Genomic DNA, 12940 nt, shown 5'->3' on the forward strand with positions numbered 1-12940 from the left:
TTTTACTTTCACCAGTGTTAATTAGGATTTTTGTAAAAATGGTGGGGAGCCTTTGTTGATTAAATAAGGTATTACAATATGATGCTATTTTTTTATTGACTTGACAAAACACACTAAATGCTTATAAACTGATAGACCATCAACAATGCTAGCATATGCTTTCAAATTAAAGTTGATTTTAAGTGTAAGATTCATTTTTAAATTCTTTATAAAGACATACGTTCTTCCAGTTAATGGTTGTGCAAGACACCATTGTTTATGCCAGTTTGAAACACTAACTAGCATTCTCTAATTATGCTGGATAATCATTTGCACAAAATATCCTGTATATTGAATTGCTGGGTGTCAGAAACACTTAATTGAATCAAAATATTAGCGCAGATTTCTTGTCGACATAACCCTATGCACTACAATGCTGAGATTCTTCGTAATGATCTTCAGTGCAGTTTATTTTAGTGAGGTTACCCCTGGCTGGTCTCAGATCAACTGCTTGGCACCATCCCAGTTGTCCAGCATTGCTGTTGCCTGCCAAGAACAGACATGAGTGAATTGATATATTAAAATGTTTAGTTGTGGGTCATTCCAGGGTCATGAGCTCACACTGGAGACGCTGTCAGTTCAAAGCGTCAGAGCAGTTTCAGTTTTGCATGTTTGGCTGTTTCATTCCCATGAATGGTCCAAGTTCACAGGGCCATGCAAATACTGTGGTAAGCTGCTCTGATGGGGATTTGATGCTCATTTAAGCATGATGTGCAGAGGAGCCAACCAACTATGCATTGTTATGATGTGTGAGAGATGCCTTTTATTAAATAAAAATCACTGAACGAATGATGTATCTTCTTGAATGGGGTCATTATGGTAGCACTTTGCATATAACACTTTAGAGTAAGTAAATAAATTACAGGTGTTTTAAAAACTTGGACCTGTTTACACTTTTTGGGTGACCCAATCACAACTGTTGATGTCGCCTGGTAAATCAGAGCTGTTCAGTGAATTTAAAGACTTTTCTTAATTATATCTGCAAAAAGGAACTTCTTATTGTGCCATTCAAACATATGCAATGGCAACTGTAATTTTTATACAGTTTTTTTTTCTGTGATAGCAAAGCTATATTTTTTTAGCAGCCATTAATCCAGTCTTCAGTGTGACATGATTCTTCAGTAATATAGTAATATTATATGTTAATTTGGTGCTCAATAAATATTTGTTATTATTCTCAATATTGTAAACAGTTGGGGTGCATAGTGATGTTTTATAAACACATTTCGGGAGGAGAACTCACAGATAATTAACATGGCCAGTTCATCATTGATTACACCATTTATCCAATCAGCACAAGAGAAAACACCTATAAATAACCAATTAGATTCTACCTTTGTTATCTCTCGACTTTGAGCATTTGGTTTGCTCCCTTTGCTATCTTATCACAGACCCAAATTCCGTCCAACGAAGAGACCTATACTGGGGATTTTTTAAGATCCGCCACAATTTGCCGGCCCCATGAACACTCCTTCCCTACCAGACATGGCCGCCGAGCACCTGGCTTCAAGGAGGCTGCTGCTCTTCTCTTCTCTACCAGCCACATGCTCTGGCCAGACCTTGGAAAGCCCCTATCTCATTCACTCGACACCACCATAATCCCGCACAAGACCCAGCTCTCCTCGAGTGCTGGGTCGTAGCAGCAGCAGGCCTTCAACGAGCCTGGGCCGCACCCCAGATCTCACTGCAGCAAAGCCTCAATCACTTCCCGCTGCGACTCAACCTTTCACCATGGCTCTTCCAGCCTCATCCACTCAGTATTCCTTCTCAGACTTTATCTAAAATGCAACTGCCCTTGTGTCTAGCCGCAGGACAGTAATCGTGATAGAATTTTCTGTCATCTTTTTAGGAGTGTAATATGAAGGGCATGCAAAGTAAATATCATTAGTAACAGTGGTAAAGTCAATAGCACCTAACTGCAAAATTAACGTTAATGGTATAAACATGTCTATTGTTACAATGCTTTACATGACTAAACATGATTCATAATTTTTCAAAAGCCTTCATTTTTACAGTCCATAATACAGCATGAAAACTGCATTTTTTATTTATCCGCTCAGACCAAAATGAGAGGAATAGATGTTTCTGATAAAACAGAAACGTTTTATGTTGACAAGGCTTGAGGAATTGCCCAATCAAGTCGGCAACACTGCAGGCATTTCAGCTTGTCCCGTTAAATGTCACTAACCCTTCCACTTTCCCGCGGCCTACAGCTACAGCAGCCAAAGCGAGCATGAAGCTGCTTCCGCTTGCAACAAAGACCCGCACATCTCAGTATTTCCATCCTGTTACTTCTAACCCTCTCTTTTCCTTTCAGCAGCCTCCAGTTCCCGTAGCAGACGTTAGCGTGAGGCTGACTCCGCTAGCAGTCTTCAGCACGTCACAAACCACACCCCCTTCCCATGGACTACAGCCACAGCAGCTGAAGCAAATGTGAGGCTGCCTCCATTTGTAAAACATACCCACATCTCTTCCGCTCCCTCATGCTACTAATAACCAATTTTCTGTTCAATGGCCTCCAGCTCCCATAGCAAACACTAGCGTAAGGCTGCCTCTGCAAGCAGTGCAGGCTGCACAGGGTCTTCAGGACTCCCTTCCCATGGCTTGCAGCTACAGCATGTGAAGCACAGGCACAGGCCCAACACAGGCCCTCACATCTCAGACTTTCCATCTGCTACTTCTTACCCCTTTTTCCTACCATTCCCCCTCTCTTCCCCTCCTTTTCTTCTGCTTCCTCTCCCAGAGCCATCCCAAGTGTGTACATGCCTCCGCTAATGGGCCAGGCCCAGATGCCAACCATTCCCCCTGCCTTTACCCCTCTTTTTTCTGCTTCTAGAGCTGTCCCAAGCGTGAGCACGCCTCCACAAGTGGTTCCAGTGGCTACCTTTCCTCCTCACCCCTCGCATGCTCACTCTTCCTTCTTTTTATCTTTCTTCTCTCTATCTGCCATACCCCTAACCATCCCCCCGAATGCTTTCGCCTTGTAACCTCCCCTATCCCCTGAGCCAGCAGCATCAGGTCATAGATTTTGTCAGAGGTTCAGACTGTTGGCACCAGAGGTGGAACCATCCCAACCCCAGGCCCTCCCTATTTAGAGCTGATATTCCCATAAACCATCCACTGAAACGTCTCCTTGAAGCTTCCCCCAGTTCTATCCTACAAGCTGTCTCTCCTTGGACCCTCCAGTCTTATCTAACAGCATGCTCACCATCATCTCATTCATCTCTTACCTCAACGTCAACAAAAACATACAGATCAGCTCAATTAAAGGTTATCTAAGCAGAATATTTGTTTTTCCACAAACTCTTATATGGTTCACCTTCAACCCAATTCACAGACCTCCCTACTCAAAGGTATCCAAAGAGCTCATCCCACCTGCCCAGACATCAGGAAACCCATAACCTTAAAAATATTGTCTAAATGTATTTTCACCCTCCACAGAGGTTACCATTCCATTCATACCACCCACACCCTTGATGCCATGTTCATCCTGGATTTCTTCAGTTTCTTCAGATGCTCTGAGCTCGCTATCACATCTAGCTAACTGAAACATCCACCCCACTATCTTTGATCTAGCAGTAGCCGTTCCTGCAGGAGCCTTTTCCTTTATTCATCTACTGCCGCAGAAGTGTCCGCTCCAGCAGGACCCTTTTCCTATTTCCCTACTGCCGCAGCAGTAGCCACTCCCGCAGAAGCCCCATCTCTCTTTCCTTCTGCCACAGCAGTGTCCACTCTTGCAGTATCCTTTTCTGTATTTCCCTACTGCCGCTGAAGTAGCTGCTCCTTCAGGAGCCTTTTCTGTATTTCTCTACTGCCGCAGCAGTGTCCATTCCTGCAGGAGCCTTTATCCCTCTCTCTGACTACTGCAGCAGTGTCTGCTCCTACAGGAGCCTTTCCTATATTTGTTCTACTGCCGCAGCAGTATCTGCTCCTGCATGAGGCTTTCCTGTATTTCTCTACTGCCATAGTGGTAGCCGTTCCTGCAGGAGCCTTTCCTGTATTTCTCTACTGCCGCAGCAGTGTCTGCTCCTGCATGAGGCTTTCCTGTATTTCTCTACTGCCATAGTGGTAGCCGTTCCTGCAGGAGATTTTCCTGTAATTCTCTACTGCCATAGTGGTAGAAGTTCCTGCAGGAGCCTTTTTCTGTATTTCTCTACTGCCGCAGCAGTGTCTGCTCCTGCAGGAGGCTTTCCTGTATTTCTCTACTGCCATAGTGGCAGTGTCTGCTCCTGCAGGAGGCTTTTCTGTATTTCTCTATTGCCGCAGCAGTGTCCACTCCTGCAGCAGTTTTTAATCTCTCTCTCCCAGTGCCGTAGCAGTGTCTGCCCCCTGCAGGACCCTTTATTGTATTTCTCTACTGCCGCAGCAGTGTCTGCCCCTGCAGGACCCTTTATTGTATTTCTCTACTGCCGCAGCAGTGTCTGCCCCTGCAGGACCCTTTATTGTATTTCTCTACTGCCGCAGCAGTGTCTGCTCCTGCAGGAGCCTTTTCTATTTTTCTCTAGCCTTTATCTCTGTCTTTCAGCAGTAAACAGTTCCACAAAAGCCAAATTCTCTTTCTAGATACTGCCGCAACAATCGTATACCAAAGGACATCAAGCACTCCTTTAACATTAAACCTTGCTTTTTGGGGGGGTCATAAATACACGTATCTGGCTGCAGTCCTGTCCTAATTGCATTTTGGGCTCTGAGCTCTCTCCCTGGACAGCATGCCAAATACGCATAACCTTTAAGATCGGACTCATGAAATATATATATATATTTTTTTATCAGGATATAGAAAGTTTAGCTTTAAAAATTCAGCTTTATTTGAAATTGAAACTTTTGTTATATTCTAAATGTCTTTGCTGTCACTTTAGAGCAATTTGATTTTTTAAAATTCTTTCTCTTTCAAAGAAAATCTTACCTACCCTGGTTGAACTTTTGAAAGATAGTGTATGTTTACAAATTGTATAGATTGTATATCTCAGTTTGCGTAAGTGAAACTTTTGATTCAGTTACACCAAGGTTTTTGAGAATATCTAAAAAGGTAACCCCACAGAGAAGGTGGGAGTTATGCTAAGTTTTCTCAGGAGTGTTTTGTCTCAGTGTTAGACAGGTTTGAAAATGATCTTTCAGCATATATATTAGTGACTCATTCTGTTACTATTTGTTGTCTCTTTTTCTTTTATTCTGCTCTCTGTTGTTCCACTCTTTCACCCACACCTTCTCTTATCCTGTCATCTGAAAGATATAATTTCCTCTTTGTTCTTGTGTGTTTTTGTCATTGTGTGTATCTGTGTGATTTATATGTGAGTATGTGGCAGTGGTCAGTGTCCTGAAATGAGAGAGGAGAGTCTGTGACTGTCCTCACTAAAGGTTGAGGTTGACCTCTCATATTCTTCATGGGCCAGTTCTCGACCAAAGATCAAAATGAGGACCAGAGCTTTGTTTTGTTGCGTGGAGACAGGTTTGGTTAAAGCTGTAGTTTGATCTATGATTGAAATGTGAGTTTGTGGACACTAAGACTTAGAATAACCATATTTTGATCAAATAAATGCAGCCCCGGTGAGCATAAGAATCTTCTTTCAAAAATATTTACAAATTTTACCAACCATAAACTTTAGAATGATAGTGTGTATATGTTAAAGTGTCATTTTATAGTACTAAGATACTACATATCCTTTTCTGCAGAATGTGGATTTCTCACAGTTATGGTACAACACACACACTCAAGGTTATTGATATGTCAGCACATTCCTTCCTTTTCAATTCAGAGACTTTCTCTCCTCTTTCTGATACAGTTCAAACCACCAAGGTTAGCAGAAATAGTAGGAAAACAGACAATTTTCCAGTTAGACCATGAAATTGCTGATGATTACAGTATTTAATACTCATTGGATGAGGCTGACACAGACAGTAACAGTATTATTAAAATAGCTAGCATTTTATTAACATTTTATTATTATTAGTGAATGTCTATTTGTTAAAGTCTGTTCAGATGTTCTTAAAAAGGGGAATTTCTCAGGGTGGTGACCTTTGCTTTTTGATTGACAAAGGAGGATAATTGAAATGTAACCCTCCAGGTGGGGATGTATGTCTAGAGACAGTTCAGGGTTATGGAGGTTAGGATCATCAAGCAGGGTTAATTCAGATACAGTCAGGAAGTTATTATATCAAAGCCTTTATTAGGCACAGACAATGAGACTTTAGAATTTTCTGCACTCAGCATCTGTGGTAAAACATTTAAAGTGAGAGAGTAAAGTCTTAGTAACCGCTGCATTACATATTTATCTTGCAGCAACAATTTTATATTTTATTTAAACCAACACTATGTGAGAAATCATACCAGTTGTGCAAAAAACATGTACAAAATTTTTGGTAAGTACTGAGTAATATTGATTAAATGCGTGTACTTATTATAGGGTTAAGGTTACAATTTGGTTTAAGGTTATTTACTAGTAGTTATGCATATTTTATGGTTATTACAATAGTAAATACATTTGCAACTGCAAACACAGTCTAAATACATCATCTTATAATAAATGTTACCAAAATATCTAAATCATTCTTCAAACAATCAAGAAATCTTGAATATAATATTTAAACCTTGTATATAGTGAGGAAAGAAAAACATGAAATATTTAATCTAAATTCTCCTAATGTATTTTCTAGTAACATTTTACTGAAAAATAAAACACAAAATATCAGTTTTTTTATACTATATACAATTTGGCTGTAGTTTGTTATTGTTATTTCGAAAAAGGACACATTTTAGCAACATCACTGACAGACACACTGACACCCCCAGCAGAAATTCCTCTCTATTATATTAAGAACGAACCTGCAAAGTCAGCAAACATGCCCAAACCCATCTGTGTATGTGTGTGTGTGTGTGTGTGTGTGTGTGATATTTTCCTGCAAAGGTGTCAGTGCAGATGTGATGGATTGCTCAGATGTTTATCAACACACACACACCTCTCTGCCGAACATCTGTGTCCCACATTTTCGTGCGGACCAGACCTCAAGCATGGTGAAAGCATGTCACAAGACCTTGTGAGCGGAAAAAACAGAGAGCCACCATCTGGTTCTGTTTGGCCCAGACAGACCGTAACCTCACCCTCACATGTTCCTGCATTACCCTATCCACTCAGAATGAGAGAGAGAGAGAGAGAGAGAGAGAGAGAGAGAGAGAGAGAGAAAGAAGATTCGGCATAAAAGGAAAAGAGGAAAATGGCCTTTATACCTTTCACCAGACCGAAACAAGTCCAGATGGACAACTTTCCAGATACTCTTGGTTCAACAGGATTTAGATACAGTATCTGCAGGCCTGCTGTGTGTGCAGGCGACATAGAGCTAACTGTAGGTCTGTTATTGTATTACTGATAAGATCGTGTGTCTGGTTTAGGGAAGAAAATATTTTGGTTGTTAAATATGGTGGTTTGAGTCAATCATCAAATTGCTGTCCATCTCAGATGCATCTTGGAGGCCATTTACACTTGATCTTCTTTTCATGGTGGGATAGATTCAGTTATGCCATATGAAAAAGTGATAGCAAGTCATTAATTTTTATTGCCATTTAGGGTTTGAGGTGACAGAGGGGAGTTCAATTTTGTGCAAATTACATGATGCAGTGACTACCAATGGTAGTGCAGATAGCAGAACTAATGTGATCCACCTTCTAATGTAGTTGGGTAGAAACACCTAAACTTCATACCTCCTAGACTAAAACTTCATACCTCCAGCAATTTAATTACTGTTAGTAAAACCAAGTCTATAGTTATGAAGATATCATGATTGGATATTTTAGAGGCCATATATGCATTGATGTCAGTTCATCTTACTCTTAGACTAAACCATCACTGGGAGTGACATGAATTCAGGAAGTCAGAAAGTCGTGGCCTAGTTGTTAGAGAGTATGACTCCTAACCCTAAGGTTGTGGGTTCGAGTCTCGGCTAGCAATACCACAACTTAGGTGCTCTTGAGCAAGGCACCGAACCCCCAACTGCTCCCTGGGCACCGCAGCATAAATGGCTGCCCACTGCTCCGGGTGTGTGTTCACAGTTTGTGTGTGTGTTCACTGCTGTGTGTGTGCACTTTGGATGGGTTAAATGCAGAGCACAAATTCTGAGTTTGGGTCACCATACTTGGCTGAATGTCACTTCACTTTCACTTTTGACAGTGTCTTTACACTTCTTCTCTCTTGCTATACTCTGCTTTTATTCAGTATCTGGTTCATTTAAGATGTTCATGCCATATAAAACAAGATTATCTTTGTTCTTTAAAAAAAAAGATTGTGATGTATCATGTAGCTATTCTCTAACTTCAGGCATTAACATATGACTGACTGCCCATATTTACATGTCAACACCTTTTAAGTGCCCAACCACTTGCCATTGTTACTTATTTCAGATACAAAATGTTAGCCAATCATTCGCACATAGAAGGTATTTAAGGTTATAATAGATTCTTAAAGTTGCAGAAGCAAAAACTATTCCAGGGGCCAAAGAGAGAGTGAAAATGCTGTTGGCGAAAGAATCCACTATAGTGGAAAAATAACTTTAAGGAAAAAGTCAAATACGTCTCTTTTAATGTTGTCTGTGGGGGCAGACAAGGACAGGACATCATAGACTCCAAGGCATCTTGTGTGTGAGTGTTTTTTGTCCATAATGGGTATAGCTGATGTCACATTACTCTTTTGGTAAGGGGAATCCCAGCCTAAGTGAAGTATCATGCCCAGAAAAAAAGGGTAAAACAACTGTCAGGGTCAGTTCAGTTCAGCTCAGTCCAGCCCTTCTCATTCATTACTAAAAATATAGACTGGTTAACTTTGGTCTGATTTTTTTTTTAGACTCATGGTATCTTGTGCAGTTATTAATTTTTTTTACTGCCTTTCTTTCTCATGTTTCATAATAGACCTTATCAGCTTGACTATAAAAGCTTTGCAGTATTGCCAAAGCGATATGCAAGTACACACAAGGTACAGGCTACATTGCTCCTTATCTCTGTCTGTATCGTTATCATTCATGCCAACACACACAAACTTTTTATTCTTACAGCTGCGGATATGAATGTTACTAGCTATTTTCTTAGCCACAGTTTCCACATAGATAACCATGGAGATAAGTGAATTAAAGATAAGTGAGTTATCATAACCACGACCTGCTGTTTAAAGATAATCTCCCTTTGTAGACACAGAAAACCAAACCTGACCAAAGCATTTCCGGATCAGTAGTTCATGCAATATCTGTATATGCGATATAACTGTATTCAGATCTGTAGGGTGGAGAACATATGTATGGTATTTACAGCCCTTCTAACAAATATGCGTCAGCTTGGCAACTGCCATGGAGTTGAATGGGTATGTTAACAGACAGCTGTCTCCAGATAGCATAGACTTCCTCAGTGTTTGTTATGGGTAATATTAGCTTTAAAAGCATGCAGCATATTTTTAAAATGCAATGCCAATAATGTACCATCCAGGCACCACTGCTATACTATTTTTTAACATACTCTGATTATTATATTTATACTATTTTATCAAATAATTTGTAATAAAATTAAATAATTTGAATGTACCGTGATTTATATATATATATATATATATATATATATATATATATATATATATATAAATAATTGTATTGTTTTTTTTTACCATATTATTATTATATTATAATAACATTTTAACTTTTTTGTCATACTATTTTTTAACACACTTTGTTTTTTGTTGTATTTTGTGTCCATTATTTTACTTTAATATCATTTTAACAACTATTTTTAGTAAATATGATTTCTTAATAACTGTTTTGGAATTAGTAATACATTATTATAAATTATGATATCTTTTATAAATTGGCTAGTAATAGCCTGTTTGTGTTTTTCTATTATTCTGCAAAGTTTAACTGAAATTAATTGTGTAGTCCAGTATTTTAAGCAACATTACAGTGTTTATTTTGGTATTTCTTGGCTGTGGTACTTGACTTTAGATATTTAAAGCTGCAGTCGGTAGGTTTTGATGCTCTAGTGGTAAATAAACAGAACTGCTTGCGTCTTGCGGAAGAACATCGTAGCCGGAACTACTTCTCTCTGTTTATGTCTATGAAGAATCACAAAGGTACTGGGTTACTCCGCCGCGGTATCCCCGAAGCAATCTAAAATAGTCCGAATACAAACACTTATTATAGGTGCACCCTAGTGATTCAGGACAAGCTAAAAACACGGTTTGGAAAATGGATTCATGGTGTACTCGCTTATTATATACATTTTACTACATTTTGAACACAAACAAAGTTACGGACCGCAGCTCTGATTGGTTGTTTCTAAACGGGAGCGATGTATTTCTGCAAATGGCAATAGGACCAGTGGGAGGAGCCAGAGGAGCTTGATTTTTTCACAGATTATCTGTCTCATATTCTACTGACATAATGACAGGTTTAACAAATATGTAAAAAATATATTTTTACAAAAGTTCCCTACTGCAGCTTTAACTCTTCATTCTCAATTCTCTTGATGTCTCAAATACCCCAAAACTTGTGATGAACTTTAGCTAATTATAGAAAAGGTTTGAGAATAGAAGCTAACCTGTGGTGACCCACACACACTCACACACACATACGCACAAACACACCCTTGAGCTTTTATTGTCATCGGTTGGTTGACAGCTCCTGTTTTGTGCGTGCCCACTGACTGTCATCGTGTTGGTGGTTGTGGATCTAATTACCCACCTCCTGCCCTCAAAAGAACCCCAGGACACTTTGCTGTGGTCTGGAAAGTTCTGATTCTGTTTCATCTTGTTTAGTTCAAACTCTCTCTTTTGCTACCTCATATCAAAGAGATGAATAAACATCTCAATTACTAGAAACCACAGGTGTGTGGGTGAGGAGATCTGCTCTTTCAGACATGAGTTGACTGTTAACGATGCATTAGCCAATTTAAATATCAAAAGCTCCTTGTATCAGATGTCATGACTTATTATAAAATGTATTTGACTGAAACTGATTCCTGTTACCAGAGTTTAAAGGAATAGTTAACTAATGATTGTATGTCATATTTTACTCACCTTGATGTAGTTCCTGAATAGCTGGTAAACAAATGTGGCATGATTGAATACCAATTCAAAATCAAAAGCTGTTTAAATGAATTATAAAAAGTTTATTTTGTAGAAATGAATGAAGAATTAATATTTTCAATGGTGTATGTTAAGTTTGTGACCCCTAACATCATTTACCATCTCAGGACCTTTTCTTAGCTTTCATAATATGTTCTTGGCAGGATTTGGACTGTCACAAACTTCTGTGCAACTCTTCGTGTTGGAGGAAGTAGTTATGAAACACTTTTTGAAGGTTATAAATGTTTAGAGTGAAGCTGCTCATCATCTGCCGTTGGTTTGTGGGGATTTTCAACCTGAATTGCACATTTTCTGTTCTATTATGTATACATTCCTCATCAAGGTGTTTTTTTTTGCCTTCATGCTCTGTAACTCTTTCTCTCTGCCCTAATAGTTATTTCAGGGGATGTTGTCCGCTCTGCACTCTGAGATAGATATTCAAAGATATCTGCTGAAAATCCAGAACGTTCATTCACGCAGAGTCAGTACAAGCATGAAAGAAAGTGTGTGTGTGTTCTGCATGTGTGTGTTTAATAATCCCACAAAACAACCTAACATTGGAAAAACGTATTCATCTGAAACTGGTTGTACTGACTGTATTGATATAAACAGTCATATCCATACTGTCTTAGATGGATACATTTTGAATCTAGTTTTTGGTGTATGTACCAGTCTGATCTGCATGACTGATTGCAGTCTTCACTGTTGACCGGTGCCTGTTCCTTTAAGTGAAAAGTGCAATGTGTGTTCCAGAAAATGTTAATGTAATTCCAACAAATTATGCTTTGGTCACAGTGAGTAGTTTAAGTTTCATGCATGTAGTGAAGAAAACCCTGCTGGAAATCTAGCTAAAACCAGCTTCTGGTGGTTTAAAAGATTCTACTCTGTTAAAAATAAAGGTTTTTTTTCAGCAGTTATTCCATAAAATAACCTTTTGTGCAGTGACAAGTTTCCACGGATGTTAAGGTTCTTCATGAAACCATTAATGCCAATAAGAACCTTTATTTTTAAGGTTGTTACTAGTCTAGATGGTCATAAGCTAGATTGTGATTCAAAAACATGGACAAATATGATGTTGGTCTACTAGTTGCTGGTGCAGAGATTGACTAGGTAGATCATTTTAATCATTCTGATCAGTGTTGTTAGACCACTTTAAACCAGTTAAACATATCATCAAATCATATGGTTGATGACTATCTGGTAGAATCTAGTTTTCCAGCTGAGTAGTATAGAAATGGCTTTATCAAGCTGGTTCTTTCTAAAGTAGACCACTTAAACCAGCTATAAACCAACTAACATTTCATAAACAACAGTGGTATGATCTAGTTTTTCAAGCAGAAAAGCCAAAAATGGCATTGACCACCTACCACATCCCAAAAAAGGTCTACCGTGTCTTAGAAAAGACAAAAACGGCTTTATCAAGCTGGTTCTTTCTAAAGTAGACCACTTAAACCAGCTATAAACCAACTAGCCTTTCATAAACAACAGTGGTATGATCTAGTTTTTCAAGCAGAAAAGCCAAAAATGGCTTTGACCACCTACCACATCCCAAAAACAGTCTAAAGTGTCTTTATGGCTTTATTAAGCAAGTTAGTGCTGCTAGACCACTTTTTAAACCAGCTAAATGTTCTTAAAAAAACTGCCTGACCATCTTAATCTGGTATGATCTGTCAAAATGGTTTTATCAAGCTGGTTTGTGCTAGTAGACCATTTTGAACCAACTACTGTCCTAAAACAGCCATAACGTCTTAAGTTGGTATGATCTGTTTCCCAGAGAAGCTAATGATGGGTTTGAGGAATTGCTCTAATGA

At 39.0% G+C, this 12940-nt stretch overlaps 1 protein-coding gene across 7 annotated transcripts in view; it reads left to right on the top strand.

Annotated features, from left to right (window-relative positions):
• LOC113042339 (sickle tail protein-like) overlaps positions 1–12940 on the top strand; it is a 132892-nt gene that overhangs the window by 83462 nt on the left and 36490 nt on the right. For 4 of the 7 annotated variants that reach the window (XM_026201123.1, XM_026201121.1, XM_026201125.1 and 1 more), the window contains exon 3: positions 11524–11610. The exons of the other annotated variants lie outside the window; for them this stretch is intronic. In XM_026201123.1, the coding sequence (XP_026056908.1) occupies positions 11524–11610 (87 nt within the window). The remainder of the gene's footprint in view (positions 1–11523; positions 11611–12940) is intronic. 7 annotated transcript variants of the gene reach the window in all.

The sequence above is a fragment of the Carassius auratus genome, chromosome 24 (genome assembly GCF_003368295.1).
Source record: "Carassius auratus strain Wakin chromosome 24, ASM336829v1, whole genome shotgun sequence".
Taxonomy (NCBI): Eukaryota; Metazoa; Chordata; class Actinopteri; order Cypriniformes; family Cyprinidae; genus Carassius; species Carassius auratus.